We start from the raw sequence: 21,138 nt of genomic DNA, 5'->3' as shown, positions 1-21,138 counted from the left end.
AAAGGGAAAGAGTTCCAGGAAGTATTTAATTTTACCTCCTCTATTTATAGATGAAAAAAAAACTTAGACCCACCAAGCTTTGACTAATACTGTGTTAAATTAAGACTAACTGCTGGGGAGAGAGGGGGTTGGCCCCAGGCACTGGGCCTTTTCTATAGGAAGGAGACATGCTTGGAGACCATTTGCTTTAAAAGGATGGAAATCATGTAGGTCTAACTCCTTCTTGAGGGCTTGGGCTCTTTGTTTGAAAAAGTGATAATATACCACCCTCTCCATCACTCTGGAAAGTAGTACTGAAAGTTTGCTGGGGGAGGGGGAAACATCCCACACGAGAAGATCAGGAGGCTGAGTTGCTGCATTGCAGACGTGGAATCTGAATGCAGTTTTACTCCTGGATGCCTGAGTGGTAACAAGACCTTTACATTAGCAAATGCACGTGGTCGGGAACAATTTTACGCTCTCTCGAGCAACTTCACCCCGAGGAGCTGACCGTACTCCTCATTCCTCATATAAGCACAGATAGCTTTCTCCCCCCTAACTGCTTCCACTTGTCTCTCTCTCCCTCTGTTTTTTTTTTTTTTATTAAAATGTGCAATACAACAAGAAAAGGAAAAGATGATCCTGCTTCCTGCCATGCAAGACGGTATGCAGAAGGCCAAGGTTAAACGCAGCATTTGGTTTCTTAAGCTTCTCTAATGTATAGGTATGAAAAAGCAACCAGGGACCAGAGTTTACAGCGGTGACTCTCTGAGGATGAAAACTTGACTTTAATTTGGACTCTCTGGCTAAGATAAAATCTGCTTCTGCTATCATTACCCCACTTATGTTTGTCCTTACTTTCTTTCTACTCTGCCACCCAGCGAGTGGGAAGAAATTAACCTGACCTTGAAGAATACTCAGAGAATCTTCAGGACCATTGGGTTTTCAGTATCCAAGAAAATTCTAGAGGCCTACCAACACTTAGATCATAGACTCAAGGACCTGAAAAGGATCTTAAAAATCATATTCAGCACACATTTAACAGATGAGGAAAATGAAGTCCAAAGAACTTGTTCCATTTGTGAGTTAGTTGGAAGCGGGGTCAGAATTAGAACAAGCTCCCTTTCGCATGGCACCATGACTAGGTTCCAACTATGTCCAGCTCATTTCCAGATCACTCGTGAAGGAAAATGCCAGGCCTTCCACACAATGTTTGGAATTTCCTTAGTACAAGTTAAAAACTCCCAAGGAAAAGTCTCAAGAAAAGCCATTTCAGAGGTCATAGGAAGGAGGTATTTCACCATTCTTAGGCTTATGGGGTCTTTATCCATATCAATATCATATATTGAAATTAAAGCTGTGTATTGTTTTTTCTACCCAGGAATGATTAGACCGTATCTTTCCCCTCAAGAAGTTGCTTCCACAGGGAGATCAGCTCGGTGCTTTGTGACCACCTAGAGGGGTGGGAGGGAGGGAGAGGCAAGAGGGGAGAGATATGGGGACATATGTATATGTATAACTGATTCACTTTGTTATAAAGCAGAAACTAACACACCACTGTAAAGCAATTGTACTCCAATAAAGATGTTAAAAAAAAAAAAAGGAAGTTGCTTCCACTTATGTTTCTGATCTGCTTCTACCCAACACACTCTATATTTCTGGTTTTAGATTCTGATGCAGCCTGTGGCAGGTGGGTTGTACAAAAATAAGGAGTATGGATTGATATCCATCCTGGAACCTAATGGTTAAATTCAACTCACAGATGCATTTTGTTTGTCCCACACACTGTTTTCAAATTTTTATTTTGGGTTTTATACTTAAGTCTGCTTTACTTATTTATATGGACTGCCTGGCCCCTGAAGACGTTTACACTTATAATCCCTGTTTAGAACTTATCCCTCCTGAGAATGAAGTTGTGGGTGAGTGGGCCTTGATTCTCCGTGAAGAGTTTAAAGACAGGCTTCCAGGGGCCAGCTTCTGGTATCCATGCTGGACCACCAGCCCTCCCATAACCCTGAGCAATCAAAATTAGTTCTCTGAAGTGATAATACTTTAGACTCATATCCGTCTTGAAACAACAACCTGGTTTTGGAAATGCAATCCATTTTATGGACTTGAGTAAAAGAGTGAAACAAATTTTATTGCAGTATTAGACAAAAACCGGACCAGAAGTATTTGGGGAATTTTAATCTAGAGTCTTACTACCTGCCAGCACTATTAATTTTTTTTTTCATCTTGAGGAATAACCTCACCAAATATATCTATACAAGCTACTTTCATTTATTATTTTTTCTGAAGATATGACAGCATCTGTACAGTTTGAGAAATGATTATTATCCTTCAAAGTTTTGTGGGGTTTTTTTTAAACAAAATCCTTCTGAATTATTGGCTTCCTCTGACAATCTAGGTTGCATGTTCTAAACTAACGTGTCTCAGACAGATTTTGAATAACGTAAAAAGACAAAGCCCATATGAAAATAAAGAACTGTAAAGTAGAATTTAAGCTGTCATATATGAATTTAGTTGATCATTAGTCTCTTAAAAACCTTCAAACACAAACACTTTATTCTAGTTCATAAAGATCATTGCCTTTGAGAGTTAAATATCTTTCAGTTCCTTTTAAATAGTTTTCTTTTTCAAAAGTTCAAACATTCCATGTTCCACAAATTCAAAAACCCTTCAGCTAGTGTAGAGAAAAACTGATATTTCAAAACCATGGCATTCTCAATTTCCTTTACACATGCCTATCGTGAAAGGAAAAAAAAAATCCTTTTATGCCTACTGATGTAGACTTATTCAAAATTAGTTCTCTATCTACTCAGTAATATTTTTTAAAGTTTCACCACATCACCCATTCAGTGGTCATTCATTAGACCCACAGAAGAATATTATCTCATCAATATACTTAGTAAGTTTGTAAGTTAAAACTCCAACAGTGAAAAATTAGAATATTCTCTCAGGGTTATACAGAAATAAATGTGATTCTGAGGCTTCTTTTCTTGCAAAAACAGAAAACGAAACAGCTCCCAGATTTCCATGGGAAACTATTAGGAGAACTTTGGGAAATTCTCCTCGTAGCATTTGTTTTTCATGAGGCTGAGCGGTCCTCTCATCTAATGTCCTGTCAACAGCTATTCAAATGGGTAGTCTACACTTGCCTTTTACTGGCTGATAGAGATTTGTAAGGTGTTGACTGTGTTCTGAGAAGGCTGATGTCCACAGAACTCAAAGCTTTCACTGCACTCTACAGAATAATGGACTAAGTAGGCCAACTAGGGGCAGGACTAATTAGTCTCATCCCTCAGAGAAGGACACGTGTTTTCTTTGGTAATTTCACGTATTTTGATGGCTCGTGTAGAGGAAATGTTTAATCACAGGGTGTTGAGATAGATCTAATTTAACTGCTCTTAAAAAAGCATTAAACTCATTCTTGGGAATAATCAGAGTTGAATTCCAAATGCAGAAAACATTAGGATTGCTCTCATCATGCATCTGGTAAATTTGATTAGACCTACTCTCCCCACAGATGTCAAGTGTACAAGCAAGAGTTTTTTAGCCTGTGTTCATTTCAGTCTTATGTCAAAGGTATTGTGTTGTCTCATACTTGTAAGATTTTAAAAAATACACCTTCAAGCCCAACTGGAGAAAATGCTCAAACTGCAAGTAGCCATGACCCAAGTGCCAAGGAAGACAATTACTCATCACACCCGAATATTTCCATTTCCAAGAAAATTTGGGCCACCACTGAGAAGCCAAACACACAGAAACAAAGTTACAGGACAACAAATTAAATCGGTTCTAAAACACTAAGTCTCTAATCCACTGGCCTTTCTGTCTGCAGGCCAATTTATCTTGATTCTGCACACTTTGCTGTTTCGGACCAAAGGATAACATCACTCTTGTCCTCAGGTGGGGCAGGGCTGGACTGACTGCAGTGTGAGCACCCACCATCCAGGAGGGAGGTGAGTTGGCCTTTGAAATGAGTGCATAGGCTTTCCACTCTGTGGGAATGTGTCACTGCACTACAAATGTACTAAATCATCTGAAATCTTCCTGGAAGAAAACATCATTACGTTTTTTAAGTCCAAAACTGAGCTATTAATGTCTGGATCCGATCTGTTGACATCAGAGTCATTATCTTTTAAAGCTCATTTATTTTAAAGGCATCTAAGTTAAAAATGAGTTTCTGAATGTTAGAATTATATATTCCTGAATGCTCCTGTTCATTGCTCCTCGATGACAGTAGATTAAAGATGAGCCTTCACGATTAGCCTCAAATTCTATTTTGGATGCCCTCAGCTTCACAGCAATAAAGTAAATGGACGGAAGCTTTATTATTTTATAAAGATGCATATTTGTGGAAGGTCTCGGCATGAATTTAGAGTACTTGTTAATCCATGGAGTAATGGTTGGAATCTGGGACATAAGACCGGGGCTAAATTTCTTTACCTTCCTAACCCCAGAGAGTCTTTGGAAAAATAGAAACAAAAGAGCACCAAGTACTTAAGGTAAGACACTGCTGTATTCATAATATAGAGAAATAACCACCATGCCTCATGGACAGGAGATGCAGTTCTCCACGGGGCTACAAAGCTCTGCTAGTAATAATTTTAATTGGATGCTATCTTTGCTGCCTTCAGAAAGTATCATAAAGTGGAGTTATTACAGGCTACAAGCGCACTTACTGTGCTGGCCTCTCACAGGAGGAAACAGATAACATTTATCCTTCGGAGGGCAACGTCAATGGGCTACTATTTGTTTCGTTTACATGCATCCCCAGTTGCCCGCTATCTGTTCCCTCTTCCCTCCTTCTAAGAGATCAATTTGAATTAGACGCTGCGGAAGTGGATTTTAAGTTTGGCCTGCCCTCTGCCTCCGGGGAGGGCGCCACCCGGCGGCCCGGTCCCCTGGGCCCTGGGCGGGGCGCGTACCTGCAGAGGATTGGGTGGCGTGAGCGGCGACGGGAGGCCGTGTCCCGGAGACTGGCTGGCTTTCTGAGGGGAGCTGGAGCTCTGCTGAGTTGGAGACGGTTGGTTCCGGTTCTGGGGGTGAGGGTGGGCGGGAGGAGCCGGCGGCGGCTGGGAGGCGGGCGGCGGCGGCGGCGGCGGCTGGGACTGCGGTGGCACCTGCGGGTGCTGGCTGCCCGGCGGGGCGGGCGGCGGCGGCGGCGGCTGCTGGAGCTGCTGCAGCTGCTGGAGCTGCTGCAGTTGGGAGTTGAGGGATGAGGTAGCTGCGAGGAGACAGAAGGAACGTGGAGCTGAAACAAACACGTGGAGCTGAAACGTACACGACCAAACCGCGTGCTGTGCCTTTGACAGCCGGCACCCCGCGAGCCGAGACGGCTCCCCCTAAGAAAAAGTTTACCCTCATGCCCTGAAACTCCGTGGTATTTCAGAGGGTTGCGGTGCACTGCGAGAACAAGAGTCACTTCTCAGGGAAATTTTAAAATTTAGGGAGGACCAGAGTGTAACCCATCAGGCATTACTTCCAAAGGGACGGAGCAAACCAAGCGGGTGTACTAGGAACAGAGGTAATTTTTAAGTACTTTCTCCCTCTCTTCCTTTCCACGCTGCTTGGGAATACACTTAGACTTTCAAGATCTGATTTAGATTTTTAAAGTTCAACCCATTTAATTCTTTTGGCAAACGCTCAAATGGAGTTAAGAACAGAAAGCTAAAGTGTTCGTAATCTCCTTTTCATCATCGATACCACTAATGGTGTCATTTCTACTCGCTGCTTCAGACCTCCGCCAATGTGCTTAGACATTGAGTTTCAAGTTTCTACCGTTTTTTAAAAAAATTTAAAGATAGTACATGCTTCTTAGTTTTGCAGAATCCAAAGCTTGAGTCTGAACTTTTTGCCTGCTCATCAGAGAGACACAGCCCCACACCGGAAGGGTTATAGTCAGCGACTGTGCACTGTGGTGACTGGTCACACTGGCACCTCAAGGACAAGCCAGGAACCGAGAGGATGAAGTCATCTTTCCAGATTTTTCCTTGTTCTGTGAAAAGTAAGCGTTGGTGGGATAAGTTGTCTTAACACCGAGCTCACTATATTTGTTCCCATGTGCCCATCTAGCCCTGAACAATTTCTGCAGCAGAAAAACAGTTCGGCCAAAGAATGATCTAGAGAAAAGACTGCTACAAGTTCACTTTTTTCTTTGCCTGAATATCAGCCTAAAAGCTTTCTAATAAGCCTACAACTAAATATAAGGATCAATGTTGAACCCACAGGCCTTGGCTGCAATGCTATCCTGTTCCTGCCCTACTTAGAATTAGTCAAGATTCCCAAAAGTAGTAACTCCTGTTTGCAACATTAAACTAGTCCCCATTAAAAAAAAAAAAAATCTAGTGGTTCTGTAAAGTGACACATCATACACCTGACTTCATACAACAAAGACGTTCTTAAAAAATATATGTATTTTGAACCTTACGTTGAGCACATCTGAAGAAGTTTCTCTGTAAGGAAGTCAACCAGGGACTATTTTTGTAAAATTAAGAATCATTTTGTGAAATGAAAACACCAGCTAGGCACTAATGCTGTGTCTGGTAGTACATAGGATTTAACAGGGAGACATAGTCCTGACTTTAAGGAGTTTATAGTATATTTGTGGATATAAGATTAACTTGTAAGAAATCATCAGGTTTGGGGTGCCTGTTACAGTCCTGCTAATTAACTGAGATGCTTGATACATCTCAGTTAATTGCCTAAATGGTCAACAGTGTGGAAACTAACCAAAAGGTCCAGGAAAATGAGAAGAGGGGTTTCTCTGTGGGCTAGAGAGGCCAAGGCAGGGTTCCTGAGGACCGAGAGGGCTCAAGAGAGTGAATTCTATACCCAGAAGGAAGGAGGAGAGGATATTCCAGGCTGGAGGGGCACCCAGATGACAGTATGGCTTAGGTGATGTTTCTGAAGGACAGTGTGGAGAATGGACTGCCTGGAACAGAAACTTTGGGCCGTTTTGTTGATTTTAGACCTTAGAGAGGTGGGAGCCTGTCTTTGAAAGTGGTGGGAAGATGGATCACTCTCAATTCACCACTGGTATAAGTCAGATTTTAAATATATAATCAGGTTTGTTTAAAGCAAGGCATAGCTGTATTGATGAAATGAGAGCTTGACCTTTCCCAGGGGCACCAAATACCAATTCTGTGCTCTCAGGTCCATGTAGAGCTTCCATGTTGGACCAGTGGGGATGGCAAGTCCTCACTGGGTCAGTGAGTTACTCTAGGTCTGTTCAAACACTCAGCCCAGTGTGCGTCGTGCCTTTCATTTAAGTCCAGAGTGCTCTGGGACTCTACAGGTAGAGATAGCTTGTGAGAGACAGGGCTGGAAAATACCCGGTCAATGGGGACTCTGAACTTTCTGCTCAATTGTGCTGCAAACCTAAAACTGCTTTAAGAAATAAAGTCCATATTAAAAAAAATAATACCCAGTTAGCATCCCATTTATCGGAACTTTAAAGAGAATGATCTGGCTTTGCCATTTTCCCCTCTCCCTGCTCCTATTGTACAAAATCACATTTTACTGAACAGCTGGGAACCCAGCTCAATTCTGACCCCCCAGGATCTTCTGCAATCTGGAGGGAGGGTCCTGGGGGAGTGGGGCCTGAGCTCTCCTTTTGGTGGAGTTATAGACTTTGGGAACCTGATTGCATCTGGCCTCCTGCCTGATTCAAATCAAACCTGTCCTGATTTCTTTCAGGTGGGGGGCACGTATGTCAGTGCTTATTTTCATGGTTGACTTAAATACCACACTGTTTCATTTTGGTTAGAAAAGCATTTATCTAAATCAGCATTTGAAAACAGGAAAGACTGGGGAATATTGGCAGATAGACATTGGCAGACGGGTAGGTGCAGCAGAGCCTAACCTACTAATGAGACGTGCTCCCAAATATGTCTTCGTTTCTTGATGTTGGTGAGTTCACATTGCTTGGCTATGTCTTTCCCATAACCTGCATCTTGCCTGGAAAGGCATTAACCTAAACTAAACCTCTTTGAGTTACATGAACTAATTTGACATTTGCAAGCAAGAAATGATGGACAACAAAATGTGTTCAGGTATGTACTGGATGCAAAGAAAAGCGTGAGGGGGCTGTACAAGAATGCCACTCTGGTCTAAAAAATGCCAAAGGCACCTACGCAATAATATAAAAACAAAAGCAAAAAAATACTAAAATATGGAGCCTCTAAATCGCTCATTGTATAAAGCATACTGAGATACAGATACAAGTTAGGAAGGTTCAAGGACATATTTGAACTACAGAGGATGTTTGCAGATAAAATGATGATTGTTGGGGGTAAAGCTTTGACCCTATTTCACAGAAGATTTAAGACTTTACTTTCTTCCCTGGTATTTATGTCCTTTTATGATTATTTCCTGTATGTCTGGTTACTATACACTCCATGGGCCAATGTTTAATATAAAATTTAACTACATTAACAGTAGGCATGAAAGAACTAAAAGAGAGGCACAGAAGTTTTCATGAGGATGTTTGAAATTTTAAAAACTTACAATTTTGAAAAAGAAACACAAAACAATTTTCTATCGAACTTGGAATTTCCTAGAGTGGATCAGAACTTCCCAAATAAATAATTTAATATCACAAAGGAGAAGTCAAGAAGCTTGCATGTCTCCGTTTGTTCAGTTTCTATATATCAACTAATTTAGGAAAAACATTTTCTTCTTTGGGATCTTTGTTAAAGGTGTTCTCAGGAAACCAGGCACATAAATAAAGCTCCACCACAGAGGTATCAGAACTATATGGGATGGGCTTTACATACAATTACTTCCAAGGCAGAGAAACGGAAAGGAAACTCATTCTCTCTGCCTGCCCATGAAGGGCAAGGCCGTGAATGATGCTGGAGAAATACAAACGTTTCTTGTACTTTGCAAGGTACTGAAACACCTCGGGATTCACAGAAAGCCGAATAGGACTCAAATGCTAAAGGAAGCGTGATTCTTAGCAACACGCTCACTCACCTTTGTTAACGCAAAGTACAACATCAGACTATTATAATCAGTGTAGTCAGGGGCTCAGTGTCAGCATTTCTGGGACTTTCCAGGTTCGGGGATCTGTGGGCGTGGTTGGCAAACTGGAGGCCTGGGTTTGAGAGTCTGCTGGGAAGGATTACAAGCTCTGGGCCTGGCTGGGACCTGAGTTGCCTTATAGCAATACACTTACAGAGGGGAGAGGACCCGTGCTAAGGAGGAGGGAAGTGGGCGGGGTTTATCACTGCAAGTGACCAGGAATCCTGCAAAGAGCGTGATGGTAATGGCTTTTCAAGCCCATCCTTAGCCCAGTCCCCTGGTGCAAGCCTGGTCCTAGGGAGGGAAAGAGCACCAAGTAAAAACACAAAGGGCAACCTTGAACTTCTTGCTAAGGGCAAGAAGCCAGATGCCAAAGACCACATCCTGGATAGTTGCGTTTACATGGAATGTACAGAATAGGCGAATCCACAGAGACAGAAAGCAGATTCGTGGTTGCCGGGGGCTGGCGGGTAACTGCCCGCGGGTATGGGGCTCCTGGGCGGGGGTGATGAAAAAGGCCTAGAACTACATAGTGGTGAGTGTTGGACAACATTGTGAATGTACTTAATGCCACTGAATTGTACGCTTTAAGATGGTTAAAATGGCAAATTTTATGCTATGTGTATTTTACTATAATAATAGTAATAATAACAATATTATTAATAGCTAATAGCTGTTTCTCCATATTCGCACACTGGAGACCAAGCCGCACTGCCTTGGGACCCCACGAGGGAAGGGAATAATCCTTCTCCACTCTGCACGGCTGTGTAGTCCCCAGGGCTAGGGCTGTGCCTGGCAGAGCAAAGGGACAGACATGGGCAGGGCTGCAGGATGCCGGGCGGCACCGGGAGGAAAATGCTGTGTCCACTGGAGGGGGAGAGGCACAGGTCTGGCAGCGGGAGCAATGGATTGCTATCAACGTGGACCGTGGATTCGGTCCGAGGCGCACACGAGACACCCCTCTAGAAATGCTGCCGAAGCTGGACTCTGAACAGGCCAAGAACAGTGACTGCAATTTGGGTTCAAAATCAGACAGTGCTTCACTGTCATTTAAAACGGATAAATTAGCTTTTTCTTTGGCCACACCATGTGGCATGTGGGATCTTAGTTCCCCGACCAGGGATCGAACCCGTGCCCCCTGCATTGGAAACACGGAGTCTTAACTACTGAACCACCAGGGAAGTCCCCGGATGAATTAACTTTTCAGGACAACCATATGGATAGATGATATCACTGCCATGTTACACATATAGAACTTGGGCTCAGAAAGGTTAAGTGACCTGCCTGAGTTCACACAGCTGATGAGCGCTATGGCCGACTCAGTCTTAGGTCTGCCACTTCCCAAAGCCTCTTAACAGAACAGAATCAGGGGCAAGCTATTTCCCCCTGAGGGTTGGAACGAAGATAACTACTCCCTCGTAGAGGGATGCCTTCCATGGCCCTGCTCTTGAGAAGAGGTGGCACAGGTCCCCAGCTTACAGAGGCTGCTTTGAAGGCGTGTCTGCTCAGTGATGAATCGTTCAGCTCCTGAGAAAGTGTGTACAGTTGTAGCCCTGTCCTGCTGCAGGCAAAATGTTTTTTAAAGCCTGCTGATATGAAATATAAATGTGTATTTTGAGGATAAAGATGCTAATTTGAGTGTGAGCCATGAGTTATTTTAAGACCAGGGACATGGGGTCGAGGGAAAGGGGGTGAGAGGTATGAGTGGATGGGAGGTGGGGAAGGGCCACAGCACACTTGCTTCGTGTCACAAGTTTGCCTCTGTGGTGAGAGAATGTTTCCTCTACACTTAGACCCTGGGCGGCCCCAACACTGTGCGCAGCTTGGTGACATTTTAAGGAAAGTAACCAAGTAGGGTATCAGGTTACGTTGTCCATGGAACTCTGTGATGTGTTGTCTCTAGAGTATAGTCAGGTGGCAGCTAAGAGTTCTCCAAATGGCTTTGTCCCTTAATTGGGGACAGTGACTCCCAGATCAGCCCCAGTCTTACAAATCAGTGAACGCATGCGCCACCGAAAAGGAAATCCCGTGCTCCCTGATGTATGTAGCCTTTGCCTCCCTAACTCTGTATTTACTGTTCACTTTTCTTGCCCACTGAAATCCCTAGAAGAAGAAAGAAATGGAATCTAGAACAACTCAACCAGAAGAATTTGAGTCGGTAAAACTGGACATCTTCCCTCCTTCCAACCCCCCACCAGGTAATAACATCCAAGGTAGCTGAAGCAAGGATGCAGGTCAGGAACGCTTCCTGGTACCCTCATTAACAGCATCCCTAGCATGCACCGGCAGACAGAAGTTTTTGTAAGATACATGGAAACGGCATTTTGGGGACTTGGGACTTTGAAAAAGTACAGAAGGTGAAGACTTTCTGGAAAATTTGCCTTTATTTTGGCAGCAATGCCCCAAACAAGCAAAATCAGTTCTGCCTCAAAGATTATGATGTGTAACCATCTCACAAGCAGTCAGTGTTCTCAGCTCCAGAAATACTGCTAATATCTTTAATCTGTCATTTGCTTTGTTTGCATTTAAGGCAGAGATCTAAGTATCTCTTGAGATGTCAGGGGAAAACAAAGACAGAAATTCTTCCATTGAACATATTCCCACAAATTTCCCATGTATTGCCTGAGCCACACAAGCTTCTTTCTCCGGTCAGGTGTTTTCCCCAACTCTATCTCAAATTATGGAACCGAATCGCCTGGGGAACTTATTAGACAAGTGGATTCCAGAGGGTAGGACAAAGTCTGCATTCTAAAGCACCAACGCCTGCCCCCCGCCCAACGGGATCAGGAGCTATTGGCCTTGGGGCTCCTAGCAGCCCATCCAGGAGGGGAAGGCTCTTCCCTTGGCCTTCAACCTGAGCAGTTTGTTTATCCATCTCCATAATTTTGAGGATATTTCTTTTCAAAAAATGAATCTGTTCTTCCATTGGCAAAAAATTTCAAAACAAAAATCACTGGTTGGAAAGAAGAGAAAACAGACATCTGGGAATCTTCCAGCATTCCTTAACACCTTCTTTGAGATAGAAGAGCAATTTTCCACCCATTACTGCCTTTGTTGACATTTAGGGGAACACTCTTGTTGGAGTATCGTAAGTCCGAGACATACTGTTTGCTTTTAGATGCCCATTAAATAGGGAAGATGGAAAAAGTGGAGGACAAGTGCCCACTGTAAAGCAAAGGGGTGAAGTGGTGGCATGGGCCGTCCCAAGGGGAGCTGCACCCACCCAGCAATGTATCAGGGAGGCTGAGAACTCAAGGTGGCAAGTTCCCCTGAATTCCCACAGGGGTTTGCTGAGGCCTTCCTCTGGAACAGCTGACCTCCCAACATCTCCACCTGCAGAATGGCCCCCAGCTAGGCCTAAACTCTCAGGAAAATAATGGGAAGGCTCTCCTCTAAAGAAACTGAAAAAACTGGGGAAGAATTAGGATTTCCAATGTGGATGTGGCACCCCAAAAGTACATCCTTCTCAGTCACCCTGAAGAAACCAGTCAGTTCACAGTCTCACCCCAATACGCAGAGCTCTTCATGGCTCTTCCGAGCCTTGAGAAGTCCATCCAGGTTCCTACTGAGTGCCAACCAAGGTGAAAGGAAAAACACCCTCCATGATACTGATACTTCCCCCATGGAATTGCAGAACACCAAAGATAAAGATTTTTTAAAATCCTAAATAAGAGTTCAGAGAGACAAATAAAAGGCCACATACAAAGAGACATAACGCAAATAGGCACCATACTTCTCATTAGCAAAACAATAAAATGCTAAAATCAGTGGAGCAATGCCTTCTACCTTCTGAAAGAAAATGATCTCCAGCCAAGAATTTTATTGCTGGCTAAACTGTTAACAGTGAAAGTGGAAGAAAGCCCATTTTGGAACTTACAAGGACTTAGCTTATCTTTACTTACCTTTTTCTTAGGAAGTTAAATAGATACTTCAGCAAAATAAGGGGGTGAACCAAGAAAGAGGAAGATTTAGGATGCAGAAGCAGTGTGCATCCCCCACAAGAACAGTACAAGGGAGCCCCACTATGACAGCTGTCTGGAAGTTCTAAAGAGTAAGTACCCAGTCCAGACTGCAGCATAAAGGAAGGGCTCTAGTGAAATATGTCCAGAAGAAAAGGGGGATTCCACGGAAGTGATAAAGTATTTGTGCTTTTGGAAGAATTTGAGAGTATGAAAAAAAGAAAAAGAAAGGAAACTATAAACTTCAGGGAAAACAAAAGCTGCCTGGGAAAGCCACAATCTAGAAATGAAGCATCTGTTCCAAACTAGAACAAGAAGTCATTGAGTTCCAAGAAGAAACACTGAATGGATTTAATGCTATAGGAAAAGTAAGAAGCTGAAAGATGGTAACTACTTTCTACAGAAGGTTTACCATTCTTTTCATCATCCTCCTCATCATCATCATAAAAGGGATGGGCAGTAAGACACTTCAGGCAAAACCAACAAACAATAGAAGAAGAAATGCATAGTTTTATAAGAAACGAGACGAGACAAACAACATGACTCAATTGTGCATAAAATGTGGCATAATTTTGAGCACTTGTAGAATATGAAAGGATAGTCTATTTGAGTATTTTCTTTGAGTGGCACAAAAATCCAGACTGAGAAGGACATCTGATCAGAGCACATATTTTGGCTCTGCAGGAAATAATTAGGTAGCCACATTAAAGTTAAGAATGTTTACTAGACTTCAATTTTTTGAAACAACCTGTAAACAAAGTAGGAAGGATTTAATGAGAATACAAATGCTATCATCCTTGACAAGGTAGAAGTGAGAGGTTGGTGGGAGGGAGGAGGGGTAGTGAGGACCAGAGCACTGAGTGGGGAATCAAGAGACACCTCTATAGTTGACAGAACAAATGGAGATTTAAATATGCTATTTAAAGTTACAAAGTTAACAAAAAATAACTCTATACTTCTATTAGGAGGAGGGAGGAGGAGAAAGTGGGAGATGTCATAAGTGAGCTAAACCCAAATACACCATAGCAGAAATGAACAGATGGTACATAAAACTAATAAATCGAGTCAGAGGTAAATGGAAAGTATTTAGAAATGTGCAGGTAAACCTATAAGGCTGAAACCAGAAATGGTTCAACGTGATTGCCTTGGGGGAGTAATCCTGAGGGTGGAGAGGAGTCTAGCTGAGATATTGTGATATTCAGATCCATCCCAGGACACTATTTGGACTGAGTTTCTTGAGTTCCTTACACTGAGATCTAGACCTGAAATGGAACTGAATTCACCTTGGGCTTTGTTGATAACACCAATTGAGGCACGAAACTTCTTTTGAAAAATCCACAATAGACATTTGTTCCTGATGGTCGGAGACATGTTCTCAGAGACCATTTCACAGGATGCTAGTCCCCAGATAGGTCCCATGAAAGAAAACTGTTCCATGGTCAAATGATTTATGAGACATGGCATGTTGTATCCTACTTTTGGAAATCCATAATGAGCATCAGAATATTAATGACTTCGAATTTCAGCATTAAAGAAACCTGATTAACATTTCTTCATCTAACACTGACCAAACTCACGCGACCTTGGAACCCCATCATCTTGCTTTTCTTTGACCTAAATTTATGCATGTGTGTGGAACTAATATTGAGAGGGATCCACTTAGGAGTAACCTGAAGGTGTCTCTATCTGATATAGTCATACATGACCATTTTATAGATGAAGAAGTGTTTTACACACATATATATGTACATACACAATGTACATATATACGATGTATATATATATACACACAGTGTATATATAACGTACACATATATATACCATGTACATATGTACAATGCATATATATGATGTCCATATATGCAATGTATATGTACACATAATGTACATATGTACAATGTATATATATGAATAAGTACATATATACAATGTATATATCCATACAATATATGTAAATACAATGTACATATATGCACAATGCACATATATAAATGTATATACACATATAATTTATATATATATACACACACACACACAATATATGTGTTATATATCAGGGTCTCTGGAGGAAGTAATGAGATCTCTTCAGTATAAAATAAGCCTAATGAAATTCTTAAGTTTACCCTTACTAAGGCTGCATGGATTAATCTAGAACCAAGCTTATCCAGTGTGGTGAAATTGGTTAATTCATGCCAAAGAGAAACTTCCGGTGAGCATAAGAGACATCTTTGGATGATTAAAAATGTGAATAGGTGTTGGGAGGGTACACGCATATGAATTTCTTAAAAAATGCAAATTCCCTGAAGGCCAAGTGTTTCAGATCGTCTAGTAGGAGAGGAGAAAGAAATACAAAAAATGTTCTTGAAAGATTCAAAGATGGGAAACCAGAGCTGGAACGTTCTATGACTAACTAGGACAACCTGGGGCCTAGCAGAACCTCCCCAAGCACTAGAAAAGCATCAGTGTCAGGGATTTTTAGCTCTGAGGAACCTGGCGTGGATATTCTCTCCTCAAATAGCGTATAGCATGAGCCAAGAAAATGCGGCTCCATCGATACTAAACTTTTAAAAATAAGATCTTCCTTCAGAAAAAAAGATTTAAATAACCCCCTCCTGCCTATTGCCATCAGATTGTCAAGTCTTCTTCAGGTGGTAATACCATATCAAATTAGAACTTGTAGGGTTTGAGTGTGCATTTTAACTAAAGTCCAGAATTCTAGATTCTGTTCCTTGATTTTGCTTGATTAATTTTTCCATAACCTGCAGGGATCATAGACTGTATACAGAAATATTCATTCTTGATTTGAAATCCTTTTGCTCAACGGATGAGGCCAAATTTATTCATCAAAGAATCCTAACTCTCCAGTAAGAACTGGTTTCCTTTTCTAAACGGAGTTTAGCAAAGGCTTTGGGTATCAGTTCTCACTGCTCTGCTAATTCTCCAGTTCAGGATAATTAAGGGGGTTTTGCTTGTTTGTTTGTTTTTAGAGGTCTGAGATTAAGAGTACGTCACTGACTATGCCACCCTTCCTTCTTAATACCATATTCGTTTAATGACAGAAAATGCATTTGGGTGAAATAGAAAGCAACTTAAAGAAGCGCTCATGTAACATTCAATCCCATTATTTTTCCTCCTTAAATGTGAAAAACAGTTATTTACATCTTTGATAATCTCTTCTCAGAAGGCCAATCCACCTTTTCACTGGAGGTTAAAAGGTTTAAAATTATAGCTAACATTTATTGAGCATGGTTTTCCCAGGGATATTTAAAATTTTTTAGGGTAGAAGTGAAGCCATACTCACTAAAAATGAAGCCATGATATGGGGGGAAAGGGAGACACATGCTTATTTTATATTCCTATGCTAATAAAATAATATAATTTTTTTAAGTTAGCAGAGCAAGTAAGATGTACCCTGGCTTTCAAAACGTTGGTGTTTGCCTTTCCCTTCAAATGGGCATTTGCAGGAGAAAATGTTACAGGCAGTTCAATGGATACTGCTCCTGGTTTAAACACAGCACTGTGTTCACTCAAATTTCTTTTAGGCTATAGACACATGGGCCAGTGCTTATTTTCATGGTTGATTTAATCCATCCCCTCTGCCAGTGTGGGGATTATTCCCTACAGTTATTCTCCAGTGATCTGTCAGTTCAGATTAAAAAAAGTTAAGTGACAAAGATGCGGTGGCTGATTCCTTTAGAAGGCTAGGCTGTACAGCATGTTTCTTTTTAAGAATCTGACTATGTTATCTTCTTTTTAATTTCCCCCCAATCATTACAAATCTTCCTTATCTAGGCTGAACTTTAAACTCCATAAACAGGCAATTCAATTTTGTTCCTATACGACAACTTCTGAGTTGCCAAAAGCTTTATAGATCTTACCTTATCGGTTCTTGCTTATTTTTTGAGAAGAGGAAATAGCATATATCTCCCCTCACTTTACAGATGAAGAAATCTAAACTCAAGACATGATACTAGAACCATACATATCCTAGCTTTTCGTGGCCTGCACAATAAATGATAAAACTCTCCTTAAGCTACATTTATATTTCGAGACACAGACATCAAAAATATACCCTTGCCAGATTTGTAATTCTATTCCAGATTCATAGAAAAGAAAACTGTAACCGTTGACTTTAATTGTGTAGCAAAATGTTTACTATTTAAAAGTTCCTCACATTACATCATAAATATTATTACTTTTCTCATTCTTATTTTCTCTCTCCATCTCTACAAGTAGAATTCTTTAGTTGGATCATTAATATACTTCACGGGTAATTTGGTTATTTTGTATTGATGTGCAAATTAGTCATTCAATTCACATAGTTTTATTTTAGGCTTTCACATGTAAAAAATTAAAGGAGAAAAGGCATGTAAGAGTTTTAGTGAAATAATTAATTACATTAATGATAACCCTACTGGAAGAAAAGAGCCCTCAAAAAAAGAATCCTGGGAAACTTCATAAAAAGCAATAGATGCTAGAATATCAGTGGTGTTAGAATGTAACGTGGTCATATCACCTACATGGGTACAAATGCTTTTGCAAAGGTCTCGTGGATTTTTGCCCATCTGGTTGATCTTGCTATGGGAAGTAAAGTGACATTCTTTTTACTTCATTAATGCAGTTGGACAAAAGAGGCAAACACAAATGTGTCAGTCAGCATAGGATAGTTTTACTGTGGTAACAAGCAGCCCCCAAATCTCACTGGCTTAGCCCAACAAAGATTTTTTTTTCTTTTCGGGCTATCATAAGTTGGCAGGGGGTCTTAGCTTAGTGTACTCACCTTAGGTACCCAGCTGATGGGGCAGTCACTATCTTGGACATTGCCTATGATGTGAGAAGGATAGAGAGCTTTTTAGGGTGGGAATTAAATGCTCTGACTCAGAAGTCATCCCATCACTTTCTCTCACAACGCAATGGCCAGCACTAGCTACATGGCACCCCTAAACTACGAGGGAGCCAGGAAGTGCCGTACTATCAAGTCCTGGAGAGGGGGAGAGTCAGAAAAATTCAGTGAATAGCGTTAATGATCTCCACAAAGGCATCGCTCTGCCTCCCAGACAGTTTCTATATATATTACTTTCTTGCCATTTTCATTTTCCTAAGTTTCACCTCATTATGCCTTGTCTGGATCATTGAAAGAGCTTATTAACCGGCCTCTTAAACTCTTACCTTCCCTGCTCCCTCTTTCTCTCAATCATTAATTCAACAAATGTTATCAAATCACGTGCCAAGTGCCCCTCCGCCACCAGAGTTAACTTTCTAAAACATAGATGGGATTATACCATTAATTAAAAAATTAAAAAGAATTATGATAGCTCCCATTCATCAGAGAATGAAATCATACTGCTCAGCCCGTATTGGAGAATGACTCTGGCTCCAGCCCACCTTTCTAGACTCATTCTAACCCCCTCTGAGAACCCTCACTTCTAGTTCAGAGGTAGAAGCTGGTGGTACATGGACATGAAGACAGGGGTGCCCCATTCCCACACATACAGAAATAGAGCTTTTAAAAAGTTCAAATTGGTTGACAAGATTAAAAAGTCAGAGCGTCTACATAAAATATGCATTGTCCAGTTTTCTTAAAAATAATCTGGAAGGTGTGGTCACTCGACTCTTGTTTCTGTATGGGAACCAGAGCTGAGTAGCAGCTGCCCTGCCAGGTAGGGCTGGTGCCCACAGGAGCCAGGATGGCTTGCTGTCCTCTGCACTCCCACAAGGGGACATTCACGGTATGCCCTGTATTACAATGAATAATGTGCACCCGATTGCCTCTTTTACCAAGTCCCTTCCTACAGAAGGGAACCCGGTTTTAGTCAGTTCTTTTTTTCCCCTTAATCTTCCTGCCTTCTCTCAGCAACCTGCATATAGTAGATGTTCACTAAATAATTGAGAAATGATAATTGTAGGAACTGTAATTTGATTTGCCACTTGTTAATTTTATCTTATTCTTTTTACCCTGTGTCACATGCTTGCTCTGGCTTGGCTCACAAAAAAAGATACGATGACAGAATTCTCGAGGTTACAAAGATCCACTGCTCGGGTTTCTAGGCGACTACATGTAAGTTATGTGACTTCTGAGCATGATCTTCAATTAACTTTGGAGAATGTTATACATTTACATAAAAAATTAAGGCAAATTCCTATGTTCCTTTTTTTATAGCTATACAGGCAGAGGTAGCCACTCAGACACATTTGGAGCCACATCCTAAATTCTGGAGAATAATTTTGTTCATGAACTAGAAAGTTCATAAAGGAAGCGAATTAACATTTCAGGATTCAGGATTTGAAGGTGTGCTATGGAAATTCGACATGAAATACGTGTCTATAAAATGTGGTCAAAGAGGAAATAACAGGCTTAGCGTGCCCTGAAAGGTTATCTGGAAAAACAGAAGAGAGCTTCAGGTGGGTCTGAGATGGACAGATTAAATCATAATCTTAGAAGAGTGAAAAATGTCATCGCAACACAGGCTGATCCAAATTCTACCCAGTCTGGGGAGAAACATCATAGAGCATATGGATTAAGAGGGTTTGAGTTGAAGGTCAGGTTCTTAGTACGACCGGGCTAGCAGGATGTGAAAGTCAGCCAGGCATAACAAGCGTTGCCTTGATAGGGGAGCGGGCAGAATCGCAATGCAGATGTGGGGGGCCCCTGGGTCAGTTACTATCTCCTAGTTCCATGGCTGTCCTCTACTCCTTGCCATCAGCAAACGCGTGCTCTGTTCACCGCGGAAACTGGGCAAAAGCATAGGAGGAATGAGCACAAATTCACTAACAGTATTGGTAAAACAACCCTTACAGGTCCTTTCTGCTTCCAATGAATTAAATCATTAAATACAAAGCCTAAACAGGTTATAGAAAAGCTGTTTAAAGAAAGATGGGAATTTGAATTTTATGGCAGCTAAGCATCCCATAAATATGTTACTCTCTCCCCTCATGAATGCTCTCATTGCTGCTTGCCTGGACCAGTGCAGCAGCCTTGTGTTTTCTCTTTCTGTTCATCTATTTTAAAGACCAGCCCCGCCCTCCCCTACCTGCCTTTCCTTCTCCCTCTCCCGTCTTCCTCCTTTCTTCCTCCCCCACTTTCTTCCCTTCCTTCCTCTCTACCCATCTTCCCTCCTTTCTCTAATAAGTTATTAAGCACCTACCGTGGGCCGGGAGCTGTGCAGGAGGTATAAACATGAATTAGACTCTCATTCTGCTTTCCCAAAGTCCATTCATGTTCTATCTGGGAAAACAGACACGCAAATGCCCAATCATGATACAGTGTGATAAGTTAATATTTCTCCTTATTTAATGATTTTCACTATTTCTCTATGGCGCCAAAATAAGTCCTTACCCTTCACGTTAAAACCATTCACACCTCAGCCCTCACTTTTCTGGCATTGGCTCCACCGTTCTCCTATGCATACCCTGCGTTCCCATCGGACAGCCTGTGTATCATTTCCCACACACGCCTGGCTTTCCTGTGTCCATGCTTGTCCTACTTCCTGAAATGGCCTTTCCCCTCATTCCTCTCTGTCATGACCCTATTCTTTTTTCAAAACTCAGCTCATCTTTCTGTGTGGCCTCTTCTGCTCCCACTTAGCATGTAGTAGGTGCAAAAAAATACCTGGTTATGGTATATATGTATCTCTTTTACACCTGTTAGGCATGCCGTGTTGAGACCACATTGAGATTTGAAGGCTGAGATAAGCTTTTTTTGATCTTGAACCTCCTTGAGAATCTGATAAAAAATATCTACCCTTTTCCAAGAGACCTATTTATATTTGTAAATTTAACGTAACTTTTAAGGGGATTTCACACCCTCTAAAGTCCATCCATACCTCCCTACAAAGGCTCAGAACTTCTGCTGGCGGATCAGGCTGCAGATCAGGCTGAAGGGCAACTGGCTTTCTCTGAAATACGGGGCCCTTGATGGTGTCCATTGATGCGGAGAGGTAGGTCCTCAGACAGAGATTTGGAAATTGGAAGGTGGGCCACAGGTGGTTGAGGGAACTCTGGCCCTTTGATGGTTTTTATTCTCTTGAGTAAGGTCTTGACTATTGTTGGCTGTGCTTTGGGCGTCCCGGTTGGAAAGAGTCAAAGGCTCTCTCTGACACATGGAGATTCATTCTGAGCGAGCTCGATTACTCTCTGAGCTTCCACTAAAGTTATGTTTAAATATCTAGTGCCG

The 21,138-nt window shown here is 41.7% G+C and overlaps 1 protein-coding gene across 2 annotated transcripts in view; it reads right to left on the bottom strand.

The window, feature by feature from the left end:
* The window catches only part of POU6F2 (POU class 6 homeobox 2), a 451,657-nt gene that overhangs the window by 116,062 nt on the left and 314,457 nt on the right, over positions 1 to 21,138 (bottom strand). For both annotated transcript variants that reach the window (XM_060157347.1, XM_060157348.1), the window contains one exon: positions 4,911 to 5,209. In XM_060157347.1, the coding sequence (XP_060013330.1) occupies positions 4,911 to 5,209 (299 nt within the window). The remainder of the gene's footprint in view (positions 1 to 4,910; positions 5,210 to 21,138) is intronic.

The sequence above is a fragment of the Lagenorhynchus albirostris genome, chromosome 8, assembly GCF_949774975.1.
Source record: "Lagenorhynchus albirostris chromosome 8, mLagAlb1.1, whole genome shotgun sequence".
Lineage (NCBI taxonomy): Eukaryota > Metazoa > Chordata > Mammalia > Artiodactyla > Delphinidae > Lagenorhynchus > Lagenorhynchus albirostris.
The sequence above is the reverse complement of the archived record's forward strand: the minus strand, read 5'-3'. Positions and strand labels throughout refer to the sequence as shown.